Genomic DNA, 25,756 nt, shown 5'->3' with positions numbered 1-25,756 from the left:
AGTAATGAACTGGGTCCCCTCTCCGGTGTGGTTTGGAAAGGACACGGGCTGACGCACGAAGGCTGTTCGGGTCGTCTGCACCTTCGCTGGACGTCGATAGATGTTCATTACAGGGTGTCTATTTCTCAGCTGAACACGAGATGCAGTTCCTTACTTTGCCGTGCGTGACGAGATGACAAAGACGAAAAGTTAATTATTGCTGGTAAGAAATGAAACCCAGTTTTTTTCCGCATTCTTGCTTTTATGTGGAATATCTGTATATTTATGATTAAGTGTTATTGCGTGGATTCCACATTGCCATTCGTCTGTACACAACAAGTGCTGTTTTTTTCATCCTCATTACCAGTTTTATGTCCACTTCTTAATTATTGACAACTTGGCTCTACATTAACAATATATAATTTCTGGCGTTCACCCGGAAGCTCTCCTCTTGACGTTTTCGCTGTCTTTGAATAATTTCTTGATCGTTCACAGCTGTGGTTTCAAGCAGACATTTTTATTTCATTTGTATTAACCACGGTGATTTTGCACAAGTCCCCTCTCAAGGCTAATATTACACAAACGTATATAGTGTATATAAATCGTGAGATCGGAGTTTGTCCACAGTCCCTTTTGTATTGATATATTTTACCAAGATCGTAAATTTCTCATTATAATCTCATTCGTTCTTCGAGTTTTTATTTCATTTTGACCTTTATCGAGACCAGCAGGAGGTAAACTTAATGCGCTTGTTTTGTTTAGTCTTAATGTTTTATACATCATGAAATAATTTATCATCTTCAAAAATGATAAATGTTTAAAATGCATATCAATGTTGATTTAAACACATAATTACAGTTTTACGATAATAGTTTGGGGGAGGTACACCAAATCTGTGTATATCGTTTTAATGTATTGTGTTTCTTAGAGAAATATAACACAATTTAACCATTATATATATACAAAGCCACTGTATGTGGATAGTTATTGCTTCTGTTATCTGTCCTGGTGAATGATACAAAACTCTCCTTTCTATATATAAATACGTTTATTTGACTATCACCACACGTATATGTTGTCATAATGGTAAAACGCCCTCGCGCGGCCACCCCCGATAAGTTCGTCTCAAACGTTTAATTTGTACACGACAATCCGTTAAAGGAATTATACAATCGTGGACATGATAAATTACACCAGATATATATTTATCCTGTATTTCTTTGAGGGGGTCAGAAATGAGTCATTTCTCTCAATAAATGAAACACGATGAGGCCCTATCAAGTGAGCATTACACCGAATCCGATGTCAGTTTTCTTCTTTGAATACGATAGTCCTGAGCTCAGATTTATAAAGCGATAATATAATATATACAATATTTATTACTGCTCTTTGGAGTGAGTCATTTGTTCAGGTTTTGAAAGAAAAACAAAGTTACCAGTATCTCTACATATATGTTCATTTTCGAAAAGAACACGTTTCAGTTATTATTTGTACTCTGATTATTTTCACTCGTGTATCAAGCTATTCATTCCGCTAAGTAATTAGTGTGTTATTGATAAACTAAAGATGATCTCTGTTGAAACGGCTCGATACTTTTCTCTAATATTTTTGATATTGTATATATTACTTGTAGGTTGAGAGAAATGTAAGGGCTGTCCCTATAGCATGATTAGTTAGAGGCGTATAAACGTCTTTTTGCGTGGGACTGATTCACCCGTTGTCCGTACCGGATGAGGTGTCCTGCTGGGTGTCTTCGTCAGTATGTTTCAGTGAGGTGGCACTATAAAGCCGCCATCATAAGGAGACAAACACAGCATACACAGCTTCCCAAAATATACGCCGTCAACAAATGCAATGCGTGTCCTGGAAACCCCTGACGCATGTATCTCACTTTTTTACCGAAACCGAAACCCGTACACACAAGCTAGTTATATTGTGGAGGTTTTCATCGAAACCTAAACCCGTACACACAAGCTAGTTATTGTGGAGGTTTTCATCGAAACCTACACCCGTACACACAAGCTAGTTATTGTGGAGGTTTTCATCGAAACCTACACCCGTACACACAAGCTACTTATTGTGGACATTTCCACCGAAACCTACATCCGTACACACAAGCTAGTCATTTTGGACGTTTTTACCGAAACCTACACCCGTACACACAAGCTAGTTATTATAGAAGTTTTTCGCCTACATACATCATCACTTCAATCTATTTTAATATTTCGGAACATACTTTTATCAACGTGCTTTTACGATGCGCTCCTGAATAATCATATTTTAGTAATTTCCATACAGTAACTCTGACATAGCTAACATGTTTTAGTAATTTCCATACAGCATTTCTGACATAGCTAACATGTTTTAGTAATGTCTATACATTTCCTCTGACATAGCTAACATGTTTTAGTAATTTCCATACAGTATATCTGACATAGCTAACGTGTTTTAGTAATTTCAAAAGATTATCTCTGACATAGCTGACATGTTTTAGTAATTTCCTTACAGTATCTCTGACATAACAAACATGTTTTAGTAATTTCCATACATTTCCTCTGACATAGGTAACATATTTTAGTAATTTCACTTTTCCATTCCTAAATACTATATTCGTAATTCCTTTGATCATCTATTCCGGGATATTTCAGTATGTGTAATATTGAGCTGTCCAGTGTAATACGTTCACGAACTTCGAGTTTTACCACATTTTGTGATCCCTTGGGTGGAATATCCGTACACCCCAACAAGAGTCGTATAATGCCGACATATCGGCGCGCCGTTTCGTGTAGCGTGGTCTGGTCTTACTACAGGGAAATGACTGGGTGTTATCATAATTACAGGGACGTGCTGATATTCACACCCGATACAACACCTAAATGTTTATTCGAACAGTTTCAAACTAAACATTTACGTTGCTGCCATCTGCTCCGTCTCAGGGGTTGGTCAAATTCGTCTCTCTCAATCGCCACCAACTGTTTTTACATCAATTATACTCAATATTCCTAGCTATAACCCCGCCACACTGGGTAACCTGCCTTAGTTCAACTTTATCCGACATTTTTTCTTGACTCGTTTGATGAAAAATTTATTTTCGAAGCGAAGTCAAATTATTTTTTTTTAAATGCAAATATGTTTAGGAAGCCGTAATTATTACCCACAATCGATAAAACTACGTCAAAATAGATTTACATAGCGACCCGTGATATTGAGACAAGGTGGTCCGGAAGGGTAAGATTCTTTTATTCATCGACGACACCCGCCATGTAAATCTAGATCTAATCAGATCCAGGGAATAACAACAGGTATACTCAATCTAATCTGAACCAGGGAATGACAACAGGTATACTCAATCTAATCTTAACCAGGGAATAACAACAGGTATACTCAATCTAATATCAGAACCAGGCAATGACAACAGGTATACTCAATCTTATCAGAACCGGGGAATGGCGAAAGGTATACTCAATCTTATCAGAACCGGGGAATGACAACAGGTATACTCAATGTAATCAGAACCAGGCAATGACAACAGGTATACTCAATCTTATCAGAACCAGGCAATGACAACAGGTATACTCAATGTAATCAGAACCAGGCAATGACAACAGGTATACTCAATCTTATCAGAACCAGGCAATGACAACAGGTATACTCAATCTTATCAGAACCAGGGAATGACAACAGGTATACTCAATCTGATCAGAACCAGGCAATGACAACAGGTATACTCAATCTTATCAGAACCAGGGAATGACAACAGGTATACTCAATCTGATCAGAACCAGGCAATGACAACAGGTATACTCAATCTTATCAGAACCAGACAATGACAACAGGTATACTCAATCTTATCAGAACCAGGGAATGACAACAGGTATACTCAATCTTATCAGAACCGGGGTGTGGCGAAAGGTATACTCAATCTTATCAGAACCAGGCAATGACAACAGGTATACTCAATCTTATCAGAACCAGGCAATGACAACAGGTATACTCAATCTTATCAGAACCAGGGAATGACAACAGGTATACTCAATAAGCACCAAACATGCCGGCCTAAGATTACCACAATAAAATATAACATTAATTTTCTGGTGAGATCATGGTGCCGATCGTAAACTTTCCCGCGGTCTTTATCGACTCGCATCTCTCAAATTCCTGTATTGTTAGTTTTTACCGTCAATAGTAATCTTTTAGGGAATTGGTGGTAATAGGAACAGTCCTTTAATATCGAATTAACTGACAAGTAGAAAATCTTCGAGGTAATCCAGTCTTTTCAGTATTTAACGAGCGCGTTTTGGCGGAGAGAAATGGTACTATTACGGGTAACCCCGTTAAAAACCAACTTAATGCAGCTACTACACACGAGCCTCATCACTGGTCTTATTTGCGAGCTGACACAATACGCATGCTCCTTAAGTTACTGTGCTGTCTTTATTTGCATATCCAAGGTGTAAGGGGCCATTTGTCACATTATTGTAACTGTATTACTATTCTGAGTCTAGCTGCATAGAGATCGAAAGAAGAAGAAGAAGAAGAAGAAGAAGAGACGGCCGCTGCCAACGAGAATTGTTTACGGAAAGTGCCGACGCTTCTTGATTGGGCCCACATACAATCGCAACATCTCGCCCAATTTCGTCATGACTCGGAATCAAACGATGAATCGACGGGGGAATCAGTGCGCCCCCAGCATCGTCAATGTTGTCGGATGTGGCAGACATTTTTTAAGAATGTGTATACTAACTAAACATTACATAGGTTTTCATGTTCCAGAAACGATGTCCAAGCTTAAAAAGACAAAACTTTATCATCTTTTTTTCAGCTAACCATGCTTCTGAAGACTTTTGACGTGGCGATTGTAAATTGTTTTACAAACGGACAGAACTAGGTGACAGATATCTCAATTGGACGTACCACAGTGTTGGTTCTGTATGAATTATTTATGATACCCTTTGTAAATATCTTTCCTTTTTTATGACAAAATTGAAATTCAAACCGCATAAAACGGCGCCGGCCTGACCTTGAAAAAAGGACAAAAGTCATCCATATGGAATGCAATTAAAATCGGTAAGTAATTCAAGGTATGCAGGTGTATGAGTTTTAAATACCCGAGTCTCCTCTCACCCTTCTGCACCACGGATTGAAATTGTGTAGAGAAATATTGACTTTGATCTGGATTCACTCATTGTATTTGGATACGTAATGCTTTTTTTGTCCCGTGACTATTACTATTATGAAATGCATCGTACATTTATTTATTTTTCTATTTTTTTTTCATTTATTTATTTTAATGCCTACAATATTTCTTTGCTTAATCAAAATGAAGTGAAATACCCGGTTCTCTCATCCAAAAACAAGGACACATCGTCATTGTCATATCCAAGCATTTTTCTTCATCAATCCGTGTTAGAATTATTTCATAACTATGTTTTATATATCTACTATACATACTTATATCTCGACAAATAAGATACAAATGTATTACATGTTTAGCTACAACGTAGCCGGAAATGGAGCCCAGTATAGACTGCCCAAGTGACTACTTCCGGTATTTGTACTTACTGAATCGTGTTTCACTTTCATGCTCCAAAATACTTAACATGCCCTTCCAAACTGCCTGTTTCAAACTAAAAGCTATGAAAGTGGTTTTTTTTTTTAATATTTCAAAAAGAATTTCGTATTCCCAAATTAGTGCAGGTTGGAATCTGACCGAGTAGTACTAAAACGTAAAAACGACAATAAGAAGTTTTGTGAAATGCTGAAATCCAACACAAACGAGGGGGGTTCATATACAGAGACTTACAAGGTTGCTGATTAAAAGAATATGTTACTAGAATTTCCTTTTTTATGAAGTAAACTTGTAGACTGGAAATACAGACATGATGCGTGCTAGCCTTAGATTTTAAGTCGCCAATACTTTCCTCATCATACAGTATTGAATACAGTAACGGAAACCAGCAGTAAAATGGCATGTGTTTCTCAGAGTTAGTTAATATTTTAACTTACCCTTTGTTGACAAATTAGAATTCATCAAGGGCAGTAACTCTTATACGACTATGTTGAAAGAAAGACAGCTAATTCCGAGTGTTTACCTCCGATAGATGTTAACTAGACGATGCCTATTTCACCATGTTATAAGGATAACACATGCTACGGTTGAGTGACGTCTGGGTTGACAGATCGCCCAACACGACAAGTGAATTTTATTGCAGCTTGATGCACTTTAGATGCAGACCTGTCAGTTAGACTGGAGCAGACAGACACACGACAAAGGTTTCAATGTAAAATTTTCTTCATTAACTTCAAGTCAGAAATGACGATGCAGAAATATTTCGTCTAGACTTTTAATGTCCACTGCGCATGTCCTGTAGTGGTCCTGATGTTTGTTATCATTCCTCGTTAAATAATAGAATATTGTTTTAACTGATATATTGCACACTGTTTGTTTGAAAAAACTCTGTGATTCATTACGACTATAAATACCACAGTGAGGCATTTCAAAGATTAAGTAACTCTTAGTCCGAAAGAAAATGCAATATCTTCTCCGAAAAATTCACAAAATTTCGTAATAAACTGATTAGTAAGATGAATCGGGATTATATAAGATATGTCAATGTTTTATAAACAGAAACACGATTCTTAGATGAAGCTAAAACTGTCTTAATGTGGCAGCCATAGTGGATATTAGTGTAGCTCGCGAGACAGGACCAATACTTTTCTTCCTGCGGACATCCAGGATTTACACAGGAAGGTAAGTTTACGGCATATATCAGGTGTGTAGGCTCACGTGCACAACTCGTCACCGCCACGAGATCGCGGTGCTGTAACGTGTACTGTTATGTGTGATAGGTATTTCGTACCAGACATATCTGTAATGACCGTGTTTGTTTAGGTATGCCAGTCCACCGTGATATATGTAGATGTATTGTTATTAGTACAATTGTAAATGTCACCAATTGTAAGTATGTGCAGTCTGTGTAAATAAAAACATTGTGATTTAACTGCGACTTCAGTTTTGGATGTGCTGCATATGTTGCGTAATACTGGCACATAAGATTTTATGTGAGAGTCCGGTGTTGTTTCCTTTCCTTATAAATACCTCTATCAATCTGGAAGTGTCGATTTAACCTCTGACCTCCGACTGAAGCAGACGACAAGGTACAAACTAATTGCGCCGTCTCTCGGCATGCATACGTCTGTTGCTATGTTAGGTGACTCAATGACTTTTATTTTATATTGAATCTCTTTGGGAAGTTTAGCTTTCCCTTGCATATCGAAGTTTAAACGACACATCCATTTATCGAATATCTATGGGAAGTTTAGCTTTCCCTTAATTATCGAAGTTTGAACGACACATCCATTTATCGAATCTCTATGGGAAGTTTAGCTTTCCCTTAATTATCGAAGTTTGAACGACACATCCATTTATCGAATCTCTATGGGAAGTTTAGCTTTCCCTTAATTATCGAAGTTTGAACGACACATCTATTTATCGAATATCTATGGGAAGTTTAGCTTTCCCTTAATTATCGAAGTTTGAACGACACATCCATTTATCGAATATCTATGGGAAGTTTAGCTTTCCCTTAATTATCGAAGTTTGAACGACACATCCATTTATCGAATCTCTATGGGAAGTTTAGCTTTCCCTTAATTATCGAAGTTTGAACGACACATCTATTTATCGAATATCTATGGGAAGTTTAGCTTTCCCTTAATTATCGAAGTTTGAACGACACATCCATTTATCGAATATCTATGGGAAGTTTAGCTTTCCCTTAATTATCGAAGTTTGAACGACACATCTATTTATCGAATATCTGTTGGAAGTTTAGCTTTCCCTTAATTATCGAAGTTTAAACGACACATCTATTCATCAAATATCTGTTGGAAGTTTAGCTTTCCCTTAATTATCGAAGTTTAAACGACACATCTATTCATCAAATATCTGTTGGAAGTTTAGCTTTCCCTTAATTATCGAAGTTTGAACGACACATCTATTTATCGAATATCTATGGAAGTTTAGCTTTCCCTTAATTATCGAAGTTTGAACGACACATCTATTTATCGAATATCTATGGGAAGTTTAGCTTTCCCTTAATTATCGAAGTTTGAACGACACATCCATTTATCGAATATCTATGGGAAGTTTGAACGACACATCCATTTATCGAATCTCTATGCGAAGTTTAAACGACAAATCAATTTATCGAATCTCTATGCGAAGTTTAAACGACAAATCAATTTATCGAATCTCTATGGGAAGTTTGAACGACACATCCATTTATTGAATCTCTGGTTATTTTATATTTCACACACACACACACACACAGATATTTAAACGACACATCCATTTATTGCCAGTATGTTAGTCTTGTGTATTGTGTTGGGTTCGTTTCGTTAAATTTATCGTGTTTATTTTTCTAGGCTGTCTACAAATTATTTAATGGTGATAGATATTCTAGCGCAAACATTACACTAGCCAGAGCTTCTTGTGAAAGCCGTGTCCAACAGGCGCCATTTTGATTGAGTGATCACGTGAACAGATGGATCACGTGATCGCTAAATTTAGCCAAATCTCGCGAGAAAAACTACTGAATTGTAAACAAAAATGGCGTCGACAAAAATACCGGAGGGAATTACAAAATACGGGAATTTGGGCTCTCCTCCCGGGAGGAAATAAATGACTTGAAAATAAGGGAGATTTTATCTCACGCCGGGAGGTATGGCATGTATGCAACTAATTCACATGTATTTTCATTCAAACATTAATTAACGTTTTAATGTGACTTTAAAATCTTAAAACGAGAAAATGTCTGAAAGACATCACTGCCCCCGCTACCACTTGACACCACGAAACCTCAGCAGTTCCTGAGATTAGCTAGTTATATCGGGAAGGGACAGACACGGGGAAACTATACCCCGCCATGGAGGGCATAAAAAGGAAGGTGATCACTAATGAATGTTGCGCACATTGCTTAGATGATGAATGCAATATTTCATCTGTAATTCTAGCAGTATTCGAAATTCTTTTCTCGTGAATCTGATCGATAGACTGGACCAGAGACGCTGATATCATCATCATAATTTATCCGGATTAACAACAAATCAACACATGTCAATTTACAGATTTACTTACATCACATAACGTACAGTTCAAGGAAATTCAACTCCTGATTCTTCATACAACAACAATTACAGATTTAATTACATCACGTAACGTACAGTTCAAGGACACTCGCACTCAACTCCTTCACATAACGTACAGTTCAAGGACTCTCGCACTCAACTCCTTCACATAGCGTACAGTTCAAGGACTCTCGCACTCAACTCCTTCACATAGCGTACAGTTCAAGGACACTCGCAATTAATTCCTTCACATAACGTACAGTTCAATGACACTCGCAATTAATTCCTTCACATAACGCACAGTTCAATGACACTCGCAATTAATTCCTTCACATAACGCACAGTTCAAGGACACTCGCACTCAACTCCTTCACATAACGTACAGTTCAAGGACACTCGCACTCAACTCCTTCACATAACGTACATTTCAAGGACACTCGCACTCAACTCCTTCACATAACGTACAGTTTAAAAACACTCGCACTCAACTCCTTCACATAACGTACAGTTTACTCAACTCCTTCACATAACGTACAGTTTACTCAACTCCTTCACATAACGTACAGTTTACTCAACTCCTTCACATAACGTACAGTTTAAGGGAACTCCTACTTAACTCCTAACTCTCCATACAACACTTTAAGGAAACACTTATTACACAGTAATCCGATGTCTTCCAATCCGGTGTTTTAGGATACTCTTCCGTTTTCTGTGCTTGCATCCAGTGTAAACCGTTAAACATGACATTCTCTTCAGTTAAATCAAAATGATTTATTAAAATAATGTATATTCAGTTTCAATATAACCGAAACGAAACTAAGATTATTTTTCTAAATTAACAAAATAAATAGAAAAGTTAACACATATATACAAATAGTTCATGTATGAAATTATAATTGTCCTAAATTTCCACAGCTTCTAAATTATATCTCAAAATCAGACAGATTGAGTTTGTTTGTCCGCCCGCGGGTACCCTAAAACACCTTAACACACATACTCGACTATGCTCACCAATCACTGACCATTCTAACCAAAACTCGACCTATCACTCCCAACTACATTTTTTAGTTACAATACTAATGTCAAATTGTCTCGCCAGAATCCCATTATATTTCAATTCATTTCCAAGATGTTCCACTCGTTTTCATTAGGCCTACATTTTTTCTTTGTTCCGATGGTTACTTTTTTGTAAGAAATCAAAACTTCCCGGACTTTCGCAGTTAGCACTTAGATACCAGTTATTTTTAAACGCAATAAATCATAATCAACGTATGTATAATCCGTATACATGTAGATACAAAAATCACCTTCCGCGACAAATGTGACATTTTTTCTCAAATTGAAATACTGTACAGTGTAATGTGATTGTTGACCTATAAATAGAATGAATGACATATTATAGAAATAACATTTGATATCTAGTTAAGTATAGGCATCTATGTATTATGCGTTAACGATTCAGCCTGTTCTCCACAAAATTCCACAAATGTATAAAGCGTTACTGTCCATATTTGATATCCATTTTACAAACAATAAACATTATTTCATTGGCCCTGTCTGACGAAACGTATACATATAACAGTTGAAATATCAGTTTTACTTCCAACTTTTATCTTTGCAATTTTCCAAACTTTTGATATCACAACGTTCATTATAAATTTCTTCGTTCCGCTGACGATTTCGTTACTTTTGGTTTACTGGTGAAGTATCTCGTCTTTCGTCTTCTATGGCGCTGATAGCTATATTTCCTTTTCCTATAGCGTCGTTTTCGTCGTCTAAGCTTTTTATGTTTTTGCTTTTGTTTTTGTTTTTGTTTTCTTTTATCCTTCCGTCGATTCTTCTTTCTTCGTCGCCGTAAATCGAATTCACTGTCCGGATATTTCACAGTGTCGCCATATTGTTGCGTGGCAACCATGTATGAGTTTAGTGAGCAGGGGCCCTTGTGTCTGACCTTCAGCCTCGTTTTGATAGTACATCCCGTCACTCTCATGTGACAACGAGAATAATAGGTATTTCCGTCACTTCCGCACACTTCCTTGCCACTGCGCCTGCGCCGTTTACATATCAGAATGTTTGGACATGTACACAGTGGAAGTCCTTGCATATTCTCCATACATACTTTGAATCTTGGGCACTTGACCTGCTCACAGGAACCACCTAGAAATACATAAACACACAGAAATGAGAAACCTTATAGATACCTTTATTAAATAAAATTTCATTGTAGAATGAATAAGGGAGGACCGATATTATTGTCAACGACATCGATATTTGACAATCAAATCACAAATTAGTCTTCGAATGTAGGATTTTATTTACAATGGCTGAACAGAAGTTTATGTGTGACGATTCGATTGGTGACTTCAACATACACTTCTGATAAAGGGCCAGTCCAGTAATGTGTATGTACGCTAAGGCAGGGACGTACATACATGTATGTCCCTGACTAAGGATTGAAAGTGTACGGAATAGCGCTATCAAATCGACTGGTGTGATAACGAAATTGGTTAACTCAAAATTAATAAAACCAGGGCAAAAAATGCATACAAAAATCATCCGACAGCCGACATACAAATCTAGGTCAAATGGACGACAGCCGACATACAAATCTAGGTCAAATTCAGCTTTAAGTCGCATTCTCAAAATGAAAACTATGTAGGCATATCATATCGCACAAGGAAACAGAACAGGATGTCGACCATGTACTTTCGTGGTCTTCGTCACGTTGCATCTCTTGATTCATTTTGTTGTTAATTTCTCCGTTCTGATCTATGTATAATAAATTGGTTTTATGAATTGTTGGGTTTTGTAAAAATAGCTAAAACGATGGTGTTAAAACCCGCCAATATATTTTAGAAACTTTAAAGTATATCTTGATCTTATTGTAGTTTACAAGCCTTCCCCTTATCGATCTCTACAGCAAGGAAGTGCCGAGCACTGTTACATGAAATTTCACCAAAAACTATTCTTGAAGATGTTTGAAATCACAATTTGAAAATCAATATCCTGATTTTTTTAATAAAGCTATTTTTTTCAATAGGAGTCTCCAAATTTCTTTCGATGGGCGTTTGTGTGAATTGGTGGCTCATTATGTACGTCAACAAATTACATGATTAGAGACAAGCAAGTACCCAATTTGACTTAAGAACAGTACAAGATGTGTTCGGATGAAATATCGGTTGGTCCAGTATAACCAGCTGTCGTATGATCGGAGATCAGCGAACAGAGAAATTAATCTCTTAATGGTAACTATATTACTATATTGTAGTCGCAACTACTTGACAAGTATAAAGTTTAGGGACATTTCTTTAGGAACGAACATGAAATATTGTCGAAACTAGGTATCATTAATGAAATTTATTATATACAGTTCACCACAAAATGAAATCAGTGTTCCGAATGAGAGTAGGAACGAACATAAAATATTGTCAAAACTATGTATCAGTTCACCAGAAAATGAAATCAAGTGTTCCGAATGACAGCAGCCAATGTTCCGAAAACATGGTCTACATCTCCGAGACGCTGCTCCATAATGATATCGCTATACCGACAATCATTTTATTAACCACGCTTTGAGGAGAAGGCAGGCGAGGAAGGTTATACGGAAACCCCACAAGTTGTTTTATTAAGATTTTACGTCTAGTTTCTTCAGAAGCCGCGGACATAAACCTATCATCACTCGCGTGTTCGGTTTCCGCGGCCATCAATCGTCATTAATGTACGAGAGTCTGACAGAAGACAGGGTGGTAAATCACGGGTAATCACGTTTGAGATCACGCACGGTTGGGACTGAACGAGAACAGACGAATCAAATTAGACTAGAGTGATCAAATGTATTTCCCTCTCGTTGATTCAATATCTTTGATTCAACAATATCACGGGTATAACACGTCTTGGTTTCCGCTATACTTGACACGGGAGACACGGAAGACAAGGAATATCAAAGACCGGTCAAACGTTTAGTTTTAAAATATTGCTACGAACAAAATTAGGCCGTTTTAGCAAAATGCAAGACGTGTGTACATACAGATTCCAAAAAAAGTAACATACAATGTAGTCATTTTCCAAACGTCAAGCATCTGATGTGGTCAATAAAACGTTTGAATAGCACGCTCCTTCGTTACAGCGGGAAGTCAATGTTACCTCAAAGCATATGTTGGTGAACATTGTATAAGTAAATTTGATCATGGTTACATCCGCTGGTAAAGTGTATTTAAAGAGATGTTAGAAGTGGCGGTCTCCGATTACGATTGATTTAAAGTATTTACGAGGAAAGAGGCTTGGTTCTTTTTGGTAATAATCGTGTTCAAGGAAATTAACGGATGACATCACCATTATTGTACAGCAAAACAAAAAACTCGCTAACATTTAACATCTACATGGTATCATATCCTGATGTACTCAAGTGTGTACTTGATTTCGCGAAGAACATTTACTTAAGAATTGAAAATAGATCTGAGAATATCCAACTGCGTTGTTCTTTTAACTTCATGACGGGGATATAACGTATACAACGAATACAGCAGCATTTTATTGTGTTATCTATTTTGTGGTTAGGACGTGGTGGACTATTTTTTTAACGTCCTATTAACAGCCAGGGTCATTTAAGGACGTGCCAGGTTTTGGAGGTGGAGGAAAGCCGGAGTACCCGGAGAAAAACCACCGGCCTACGGTCAGTACCTGGCAACTGCCCCACGTAGGTTTCGAACTCGCAACCCAGTGGTGGAGGGCTAGTGTTAAAGTGTCGGGACACCTTAACCACTCGGCCTGTGGTGGACTAAGACTAGGTATGGTAAAGTAGTGGTGGACTAAGACAAGGTATGGTAAAGTCGTGGTGGACTAAGACTAGGTATGGTAAAGTCGTGATGGACTAAGACTAGGTATGGTAAAGTCGTAGTGGACTAAGGCTAGGTATGGTAAAGTCGTGGTGGACTAAGACTAGGTATGGTAAAGTCGTAGTGGACTAAGACTAGGTATGGTAAAGTCGTGATGGACAAAGACTGGGTATGGTAAAGTCGTGATGGACTAAGACTAGGTATGGTAAAGTCGTGATGGACTAAGACTAGGTATGGTAAAGTCGTGGTGGACTAAGACTGGGTATGGTAAAGTCGTGATGGACTAAGACTAGGTATGGTAAAGTCGTGATGGACTAAGACTAGGTATGGTAAAGTCGTGATGGACTAAGACTGGGTGTGGTAAAGTCGTGATGGACTAAGACTGGGTATGGTAAAGTCGTGATGGACTAAGACTGGGTATGGTAAAGTCGTGATGGACTAAGACTAGGTATGGTAAAGTCGTGGTGGACTAAGACTGGGTATGGTAAAGTCGTGATGGACTAAGACTAGGTATGGTAAAGTCGTAGTGGACTAAGACTGGGTATGGTAAAGTCGTAGTGGACTAAGACTGGGTATGGTAAAGTCGTGGTGGACTAAGCCTGGGTATGGTAAAGTCGGAGTGGACTAAGACTGGGTATGGTAAAGTCGTAGTGGACTAAGACTGGGTATGGTAAAGTCGTGATGGACTAAGACTAGGTATGGTAAAGTCGTAGTGGACTAAGACTGGGTATGGTAAAGTCGTGGTGGACTAAGACTGGGTATGGTAAAGTCGTAGTGGACTAAGACTAGGTATGGTAAAGTCGTGATGGACTAAGACTGGGTATGGTAAAGTCGGAGTGGACTAAGACCAGGGATGTAATAAACAAAAAAATGAAACCCCTTAAAACCATCCTCGCTCCATCACATGTAATATGTCTGATTTCGGCCATCTCGCGTCGGTGTCCCGCACATGCAACAGCGCGCCAACGCAAACCAATCGTTTTTGCCGCTGTGGACATCTGATCGCAAGTTTTTGCTGAGAAGGTCACATGTACTACTGGTGCCGTAGTTTTGTAGCTAATTGACAGGAATAATGAACATGATGAATTTAAATACTAAAGGCCAGAACTTTTACCACTTTGTAATAAAACACCGGTATTAAAGGGGAGATACTCTATATAGTGAAGGACTTTCCCTTCCTCTAGATAAAATTCAGAAAGCGTCATATGGATGTACAGATACCGTCAAAACTCTATTCATGTTAGAGGATACCGTTGTAATTATGTTTTAAATACATTTCTTAAAAGTGCAAACATGTCAGTTTAAATCTAAATTCGAAATAAAATGAAAATAGAAAAAGTACGAGCCATTTTGACGACAAAGTTTCTTTGTTCTGGAAATAGAAATAATCTATCCTCCAATAAACTCATCATAATCAACGTCAGTACTAATGTCTTCTGCGCGATGAATACCGCCGTCATCAAATCTAACAAGATTCCTGACAGCACACATTACCTTTTTAAGTGAACCTGTACAATAATCCGACATTAAGTACGATCGTCATTATTTATATCTTAACCTGGGTGTGTTCGGTAAACTTTTACCGGGATTGGCGAGTCAAATACACCGATTGATATAAATAGATAGAAGGTCATATCTATAGACAGGAGTTCAGTAAACTTCAAATCATCAATTAATTTATTAAAGTATATCATTACAATCAATTAACGTTGTAATCAATACATAGGCTCGATATGTACAATTAAAAACGCTTCAATATTCATAAATAATTGAATACAAAGGGATGTATTATGTATAATTGTGTGTAATATTAGTAGATATCGAACGGCACTTTAAATCTACTGGGATAAGATCTATGTTATCTTATATCCGACACTACTCTAACTGACTGGGTCACGTTACGCGGAGTAATATCGGTGACACCGTGCGAAATGCGACACCCCGCGCCCATCAGGTGAGCGCCGTGTTATCACCCGTGGAAACAGTCCCGTCAGGACGAAATAATAGAAGACAGGTTTTGTTTTATCCCGTTTTTTTATTGCCGGACTTTGATGGACACGAGATTATAATTTTGAAGTTTGCTCGGTTGACGTTATCTTTTGTCACTATGACGTAGTAGATGATTTAATAGACAGTTCGTGTCTCCAACCCTGTCAACTTTACTCCGGATGAAAAACTACACTGCAAGTATTTGTCTCAATATTGTCAAATATGTTTTAACAGCATTGGACTCTAAAGAAATGTATATAGATAAAACTTTGTCGATATTTCAATATTATAATTGGTTTCTTAAGTAATTAATACAACTTTCTTAAAGCTTATTCATTTTCTGTTTGATGTTATCTCATATTTTTTGTCAGAGTAAGTTAACAATACTTTGTACGAATATGTTTCGAGGAGTTCCGAACATGGGCAGAACTGGAGAGAATTTGTCTTGTTTTTCTACTAAGATCCAATATAATCCCTAATCGTGACCATCCAATCGAGACAACATGATAAAAATGAGATACAAATCATGATAAAAGGTTAAGGGTTGAGTGGGAAGGGAGGGGAAGTTCGTGTTTGTTTTTATGACGAGGGCGGGGATTGAGCGGGAACAGGTCAAAGGTTATCGTCTCCATATACGGAGATACCATACGGTACGAAAGATTTAACTTTCGGCCCATGATCCTTGTTTGTGAAGATGCCATTGATGGTAACTCGAAAACGTCAAGGATGGCCAAAACGGTCTTACAAAAATAGCCAGTTTTTTTAAGGGAAAGGGAGGGGCCACGTCGGTTGTTGCACCAACAGCTAGGGTCATGTCAGGGGCACACCAACAGCTAGGGTCATGTCAGGGGCACACCAACAGCCAGGATCATGTCAGGGGAACACCAACAGTCAGGATCATGTCAGGGGAACACCAACAGCCAGGGTCATGTCAGGGGAACACCAACAGTCGGGGTCGTGTCAGGGGAACACCAACAGCCAGGGTTATGTCAGGGGAACACCAACAGTCAGGGTCATGTCAGGGGAACACCAACAGTTAGGGTCATGTCTGGGGAACACCAACAGTCAGGATCATGTCAGGGGAACGCCAACAGCCAGGGTCATGTCAGGGGAACACCAACAGTCAGGGTCATATGAGGACGGGTGTCAAGGAGACACCAACAGTCAGGGTCATATGAGGACGGGTGTCAAGGAGACACCAACAGCCAGTGTCATATGAGGACGGGTGTCAAGGAGACACCAACAGTCAGGGTCATATGAGGACGAGTGTCAAAAAGACACAAACAGCCAGGGTCATATGAGGACGAGTGTCAAAAAGACACAAACAGCCAGGGTCATATGAGGACAGCTGATATGAAGACACCAAAAGAAGCCAAAACACAAAAGGGCGACAAAAAAGGAAGGAAATGCCAGGAGTCCGGAGTTGTTAACAGTTTGTAAACCTGTAAATCTACGTCTGCTAAAACGTGTATTAATTTATCAGGGAATTAGCAAGGTCAACTAACCGAAAGGACTTAATTACAAAAGCAAATTGGATAATAACTTTATCTCAATCGACACCACCTGTCGCTTTGGAAGAAACGCCTTCCATGAGAAAGAGTGGTATATCATTTACCAGCTGATGCAGTGGTCTTTGTATAATTCAGAGAAGAAGACGAGATTTGCGGTATTTCATTTTCTTTGAAAAACCAACAAAACTTAGAACCTCTAGATAATTGCCGACCACAGATCCATTTAGCACCGGTGCATGTTTCATAAATAATATTGATTGACGGCATCAGCTGATGGGAAACCAGTGCTGGATATCAACATCTATGATATTAGTTTAATCATGACAGGTATCCGAATATAAATCAATCTAGCTCGTATCCGTGCAGGTCCCGGAATAAGGTTCGGAGCTGTGGTCCGATCGGGGCGTTATTGCGTGTGTAGTTTTCACTATGTCGAAAATTTCAGTATAAATACATATATATATCGAAAAACTAGAGAAATCATCATTTTAAATCTATAAACCTGAGCCCACAAATCATCGTTTTAGTTAAATACAAATTTCAAAATGTAATAGAGTGTTTATTGCATGACTAACCTAAGGGGAAATATTTCGATATGTCCGCGGGAATTTTTAAGAAATTTCGTTATGACACACCAGGCTGTACGAATGTACGGTCAAAATGATTTAGTATAGATGGTGAAAAATGTGTGGTGAACAAGATGCGTTGGTACACCATAGGAAATTCTGGGAATCATGTGCAGAATGTTCCTGGCACGTGCGCGCGAGACGTCAAGTGGCTGATCAGTACTCTCCCAGACACACTGACACGGTCTATATTTTGTGGGCTATAAAACTGATACAACCCCTGTGTACCGATATGGTTTATATATTCCGATGATAGCGACATGCTGGATTAAACTGATAAACTCCTCGCCGCTTCTCACATACCCCACTGTATCAAGCTCAAGGGCGAATGGAAATCGAGGTCCACCATACTCATAGGGTCTTGGCTTAAAAACTTTGATTAGTGCTTCTATACAGAATATTACTACTAGGTCATAGCTGCCACGGTATAATATTTGGAAGACAACTTTACATTTCAGTTTCTTAGTTTACGAACGGAAAGTGCAGCTCGGTGTCTGGGCAACTTTTCACAAAACATTTTGTTTTGTACTTTAAGTCTATCTTGCTAATATGATATAACGAATATATCTTTTTAATTTTCATTCGCAATAAAATGATTAGCTGTTAAAGCTGAGAATGTGGTACTAAATAGCCATTAACATCAACAATTTCACAACACAGACAATTCTTCACTAAACGTTTCCATTTATTTTGTTAACTAGGAGATTTAATCGCATTCTTCAGAATTTCACTATTATCAAAGGTAATAAAACTGTTTCTAACCCACGGTTAAAATGTCTACCCTAGTGTAAGGGATCAGAGGCTAACATTTTCTGTCTCACTAGATATTTACCGTTTGCGTAATGTACGCGTACCTTCAATTCCATGTCCATTAAGCCCTGCTTTACACGTTAAATATCAATTAAGCATATTTAAAGACACGTGCGATTAAGCTCAGAAGTGAAAACTTCACAGGAAATACTTTATTTTTTACTCTCTATTATGTGTCAGACTTCTAACCTCAGTTACTTCAAAAGGCATCTCTGACGTAATAGTCTTTACCTGTACATGCATCTGCATATTTCTTGTTTTGAAATTCTGTTACATGCAGGGTCCAATCTCCATACCTTAACGTTTTTGTCAGTAAACAAAAGCGAAATCACTTATTTCTGCCCCAACTCTGCCTCTTCCTTTAGTATTGAGTTGATCGTGGTTATTTTAACTCTAACTTACTCTAGAGTTTTACTTATGTTCAGTGTTTATTTTGTAAACATTCAAATAAATTATTAGCCTGTAAATGTTGATTGATTAATCTATTAATTGATTACTATTTTTTTTATAAATATCTTATTTTTTATTTCGAAATTCGATGGTGAAATTCCTAATCGATTGATCGGCAGAAGATTGTTGTCTTTTATATATCAGGAGAAATTGACACAAAAGTCACTGTCAATGGTCATACATATCACTGACAATATTACATGGTGTTTAGACAATCTATTATGTACTGGTCTCAGTCTAACATGAAAACCACAACTGGCTGTGCCGACTGAAGGGTCCTGCGACAAAATTACTACATTTAAGTGCAGCTTGTCCTTAGAAATGAAATAGTTTATTTAATTATTCCGCTTTATTACTGTAACTCGTCTAGTTTTGCCTAGTCTATATATTTTTCAAATCAAAAATACATAAATTGTGATGTGAACAAACTTTTACTAATAACACAATGAACAATTTACCTAAAAGTACTGTAAAACCGATCACGAAAGGTCGGTTTGCCCTGCCGATTCCAACCTATCATCCGTAAGTGTAATATTGTCATAGCAGACTAGAGACTAATATGAACATGTATGCACTGCTCGTTTGTAGCTGTTGGGGGATTGGTGGCCTACATCAACCGCCCGTCATATTTTCTCTCTACCCGTACCGCTGTCTATAACTACTCTTAATCCTCCTTTAGATACTATAGATACACAGCTATCCTCCTCCTCCTCCTCCTCTTCAGATACCCCAAGTACACATACACTAGAGAAAGAATATATAACGGACGATTGGTTTATATAAGGAGTAGAGGAATAGAGAGAATATATGACGGACGATTGATGAGGAGTAGAGAGAATATATGACGGACGATTGATGATGAGTAGAGGAATAGAGAGAATATATGACGGACGATTGATGATGAGTAGAGGAATAGAGAGAATATATGACGGACGATTGATGATGAGTAGAGGAATAGAGAGAATATATGACGGACGGTTGGTGAGTAGAGGAATAGAGAGAATATATGACGGACGATTGGTGAGGAGTAGAAAGAATATATGACGGACGATTGATGAGGAATAGAGGAGTAGAAAGAATATATGACGGACGATTGGTGAGGAGTAGAGGAATAGAAAGAATATATGACGGACGATTGATGATGAATAGAGGAGTAGAAAGAATATATGACGGACGATTGGTGAGGAGTAGAGGAATAGAAAGAATATATGACGGACGATTGATGATGAATAGAGGAGTAGAAAGAATATATGACGGACGATTGGTGAGGAGTAGAGGAATAGAAAGAATATATGACGGACGATTGATGATGAATAGAGGAGTAGAAAGAATATATGACGGACGATTGGTGAGGAGTAGAGGAATAGAGAGAATATATGACGGACGATTGATGATGAGTAGAGGAATAGAGAGAATATATGACGGACGATTGATGAGGAGCAGAGGAATAGAGAGAATATATGACGGACGACTGGTGATGAGAAGAGGAATAGAGAGAATATATGACGGACGATTGATGAGGAGTAGAGGAGTAGAGAGAATATATGACGGACGATTGATGAGGAGTAGAGGAATAGAGAGAAGATATGACGGACGATTGATGAGGAGTAGAGGAATAGAGAGAATATATGACGGACGATTGGTGAGGAGTAGAGGAATAGAGAGAATATATGACGGACGGTTGATGAGGAGTAAAGGAATAGAGAGAATATATGACGGACGATTGGTGATGAGTAGAGGAACAGAGAATATATGACGGACGATTGGTGAGGATTAGAGGAATATAGAGAATATATGACGGACGATTAGTGATGAGTAGAGGAGTGGAGAGAATATATGACGGACGATTGATGATGAGAAAGGAATAGAGAGAATATATGACGGACGATTGGTGATGAGTAGAGGAGTAGAGAGAATATATGACGGGCGATTGGCGAGGAGTAGAGGAATAGAGAATATATGACGGACGATTGATGAGGAGTAGAGGAGTAGAGAGAATATATGACGGACGATTGATGATGAGTAGAGGAATAGAGAGAATATATGACGGACGATTGGTGATGAGTAGAGGAATAGAGAGAATATATGACGGACGATTGGTGATGAGTAGAGGAGTGGAGAGAATATATGACGGACGGTTGATGAGGAGTAGAGGAATAGAGAGAATATATGACGGACGATTGATGATGAGTAGAGGAATAGAGAGAATATATGACGGACGATTGGTGATGAGTAGAGGAGTGGAGAGAATATATGACGGACGGTTGATGAGGAGTAGAGGAATAGAGAGAATATATGACGGACGATTGATGATGAGAAAGGAATAGAGAGAATATATGACGGACGATTGATGATGAGAAAGGAATAGAGAGAATATATGACGGACGGTTGGTGATGAGTAGAGGAGTAGAGAGAATATATGACGGACGATTGGTGATGAGTAGGAGTAGAGAAAACATTAATTTCGCCAGCCAAAGGTGTTCAATACCATACTCTGAAAAGGAGAACTATCGTATTGAACAGCCTTGGCTGGAGAAGTTGAGAAAATATATGACGGACGATTGATGAGGATACGAGGAATTTGTAGGTATGATTTGAAGTAAAAGCAGGACAGAGGCCAGACGAACGCCACTGGCTGATGCCAGACAAGTGTACGTCTGTTAGGGAATGTTACATCATACGGATATTAGAGCTTTTACATCCGTGAGATCGAAAAGTTGAATTTAATTATCTTTTTATTTTTAATATAAATAACTATACCACTATGGAAAGATGACATTTTTTTAAATATTTTTTTTTCTATTGAATAAATCTGTGAATAGCTTATTGAACATTTTATAGCATACCTTGAAGTTAACCATGCATTTTCTTCACAGGTATAATAGTATGATAATAAATGTCTGTCAGACACAACTCGAGCGTTTTGTGTCAGTCTAGCGTACTCCCGCGGTATACACTTTAAAGATTTACAGCTCCTGCATATATAATTTAAAGCTCTCTTAAGGCTGGAAATACTTCAGTGACAAAGCAAAATGCCTTTTATGCTCAAGTTAATATATGTCCTCGTATATATGTTAAATCGTTTACGACTATGTCCCTTTGAATGAACGTAAGTTTCGTTAATTCCTATGAATGCTCATTACGTCACACTGGCCATGAACGGTATTCCGCGTGTCAAGTCAAGCCTCGAGCTATAAAGTTCGGACCGTAGACTCGATATCTTAAATACAATTCTCTCAAATATCCATCATTAGATAAACATACAAATCAGCCATATGTCATGTCTACTAGCAAGTCTTCTTCAATTTATAGCTTTCATTCCACTACTAGAGACATGAAAGAAATTCACAGCTTAATTGAATAATTCAATTAATTTGTTGACAACTTAATTGGCTAATTAAAAGCTACCTGACGTTTAAATTTTACAGACACGAAGACGTTATAAAGCCAATAGAAGTAAACAAGTTTATTGATTTAAAAGGTGTAAACGTTTTCAACATGTTGACGTTTTTATTTATTTTTTTTTATTTGTAAATAAGTGTCTACAATATTACGTCTTTGAAAACGATTAATTAAAAAAAATGGTATACACAAAACACCGGTTATCTCTAGATCATACTTGGTTACTAATTAGGGTCTGACTAAGGGGTCGTCGTATTGTAGGCTTTGTTTAGGAAGTCTTTAAATGTCAAACCTAATTTGTAATGTCAAAAGAGTGATGAAATTCTTGCTCGGCATAATTTAAATGTTAAACGGTGCTCGATTAACGTTTTAATTTAATGATGTGATAACAAATTTGATTACGACATGAATCGCTCGTGAGATGTCTTCCATCATTTCATCTGTCTGGGAGTAGACAGAATTTGCAGTGTAAGCTTGAATATTTCGTGTCGATTCTAATAATAGCTATGACGAAGTTTGTGCTGAATTACGATATAGAAAAGGTTTTTTTTCGAAATAAATGAAAAATAATTCATTCTAAATGATAAAAATATTTGAAACAATGTCTCTTTTTTAGATTCTTATTTATACTTTGATTGCATAGGACATGGGCACAGGAAAGCATGTCACTTATAGACAACTTAAATTAATCTCGGATTATTCGATGCAATAAAGAATCGTATAGATTCGAAGAATTTTAAAAAATAATCAATAAATCCAAAATTACCTTTTTTGACCACTGGGTATTTTGGGTGGATCCACATGTCTGAAGAACATTTCGGACAGCATCCACACGAGTCTTTGACCACTTTCCCTGTACAATACTGGACAACTGGACATTTAGTGGGATCACATTCTGACGGACAGGACACTAACTCTGGCAATTCAAAACATTGACTCTCTCTCCAAACTAAGAAATTAATCCATAGTAGCGAGACAGCAATGTAATAGTTACCATCCATGGTGAAACTAATAGAAGTCTGTACACCTCAGACTCGCCAGGCTGTTGGTTTATAAATTGGAGGAAATATATTAATATTTATGATACTTCAGCCCCCTCACAGCGCTCGTCTGCTCCCTATACTCCCTACATCGTGTCGTCTGCTCCGCCAGATTATGACTTACTACAGAACTCTCCTATATAGACAGACCAACACTCGGCCGTGAATGGGTTTACAGCTCAACCCATTGGCTCAGTCCAGCAAACAGATAAGTCCATGGGGTAAGGTTACACAAGCACTCTATCAATTTAAGTACTCATCATGGCGGGCGTTTGAACATCAATTTATATCTCTAGACACAGAAAAAACATTTATTTCGATCGTTTTTTACGAGTTGTTCCGTTAACGTTAGTTTGATGTAAAGAACTTGTGTTGAGAAGCCAGACGTTTCCCCTCTGGTAGGAATGGACTGCTCCAAGTTGTGTGCATATTTGTAGTCTGTGGTTTCGTCTACGGGGGCATTAAGGGTGAACTTTTCTCGCAGGAGGATCAATATTGACAAATGAAAATCAAATTAATCGGAATATTTGTCTTGTATATATGTATGTATACTGTGCCACTCGGTGGCTTTATTCCCCACGAAGAATTAACACTTTGAAACATAATGTTCACACGCCTTAGAAAGCGCGACCGCTCGAGAAATCGTCAAAACATGTTCCAGACGTGAACAGAAACAGATCAAAAGAGCGAGTTTTCCACATAATTTGTGAAGCTGAACAAATATAGGTTATTTAGTTAAAGAAACTGGCAAGTATTGTGAAATCAAAATAGTGTTGACGTATTAAGAGTAAATCTGGAGATATTTAGACGGATCATTGTCTATAATAGATATACATGTACATGTATGTACTTATATATGTAGACAATTTAAGGGGGATTATATATATCATAACTGTTTACATAAAGAATACATCTTCCATTGTAGTCCATTCCAAAATGGATTTTTCTTTCGTTTTATTTTGTTAGTCCAAAATACTAGGGGAGTCATTAGCCGCCCTGTTACGATAGGGCTCAGTCGGTTAGAGCGCCGGCCATGTAAATCTCGGATGAAGGTCCGAGGTGCTTAGTTCGACCCTCCCCACCCGAACTGTATTTTTTCGGGGGAAGCTGATAGACGGGTGGGTCTGTGTTGTTGTGTCGTGATTGTGTCATTGGACAGGACACTTTACCCTTATTGCTCTAAATGACATAAGATGGGCCCACAATTTGGTGTTCAGTGGTGTAGTCACACATAACTGCAAGGGACCCCGCCTCAAAACCACCCTGGCTGTTCACGGGGCGATCAATCAACCATACAAATAAACAAACTAACTGTTATGATAGAATAGAGTGGGATACCCAGAACCTGTAGTACAGAGAACCTAAAATCAGGTCAAGGTTAAAGTTGGCACAGCTGATTAATTTCGGTCGCCTTTAAGCACACAGAGGACACTAAAAATACTAAAAATATGAAGAGAAACCCCCACATTAGTCGCCTCTTTCCAATCATGCATGCTGCACTGCATGTGGATAATAAACCCCCGAACTGTAGAGATGCTCACCGCTGGGGTAAAGATAAATTAATGTCAGAAGTCGAGTATTTATGCCACACGTGCTTTTGGAATTAATATGATTTTGCCATACTTTGAGAAGATTAAGATGCTTCCGGAAGTGTAAAATTCCGTTTTGAAATTTGACAGACGTCAGATAGGATTTATTCTTAATGCTCTGCGACTTATATTTGGACTTTCAAATAAAAGTACAACCCTTTTGACTACATAGTGTGTTGCCAAGTTAGAGACCATGTGGAACTGATTTTCTTAATATTCGTACAAGTTGGTGTGCTTGCCAATACTGCCAAGCCAATGATATGTCGACTACTCTGCTTTTTGCTTGATTAAGTAGACACACTTAGTTATTAATTAGCTTTATGCACCAGTGACTATGTTCATGTTACATCATGCAAAGCTAATACCTAAAAAATTTCCGGAACAGTACGATTTATT

The 25,756-nt window shown here is 38.0% G+C and overlaps 1 protein-coding gene across 1 annotated transcript; it reads right to left on the bottom strand.

The window, feature by feature from the left end:
* Window positions 1-9,095: 9,095 nt before the first annotated feature.
* LOC117323116 (follistatin-related protein 3-like) lies at window positions 9,096-23,904 on the bottom strand. Its single transcript, XM_033878129.1, has 2 exons — window positions 23,498-23,904; window positions 9,096-11,265 (listed from the first exon to the last, which is right to left on the bottom strand). Exons 1-2 carry the CDS (start codon window positions 23,730-23,732, stop codon window positions 10,760-10,762), a joined length of 741 nt encoding a protein of 246 aa, XP_033734020.1. The 5' UTR covers window positions 23,733-23,904; the 3' UTR covers window positions 9,096-10,759.
* Window positions 23,905-25,756: the final 1,852 nt, after the last annotated feature.

This window comes from Pecten maximus, chromosome 3 (genome assembly GCF_902652985.1).
Source record: "Pecten maximus chromosome 3, xPecMax1.1, whole genome shotgun sequence".
Classification (NCBI taxonomy): Eukaryota; Metazoa; Mollusca; class Bivalvia; order Pectinida; family Pectinidae; genus Pecten; species Pecten maximus.
Note: the sequence above shows the minus strand (reverse complement) of the source record. Positions and strands in the feature narration are given on the sequence as shown.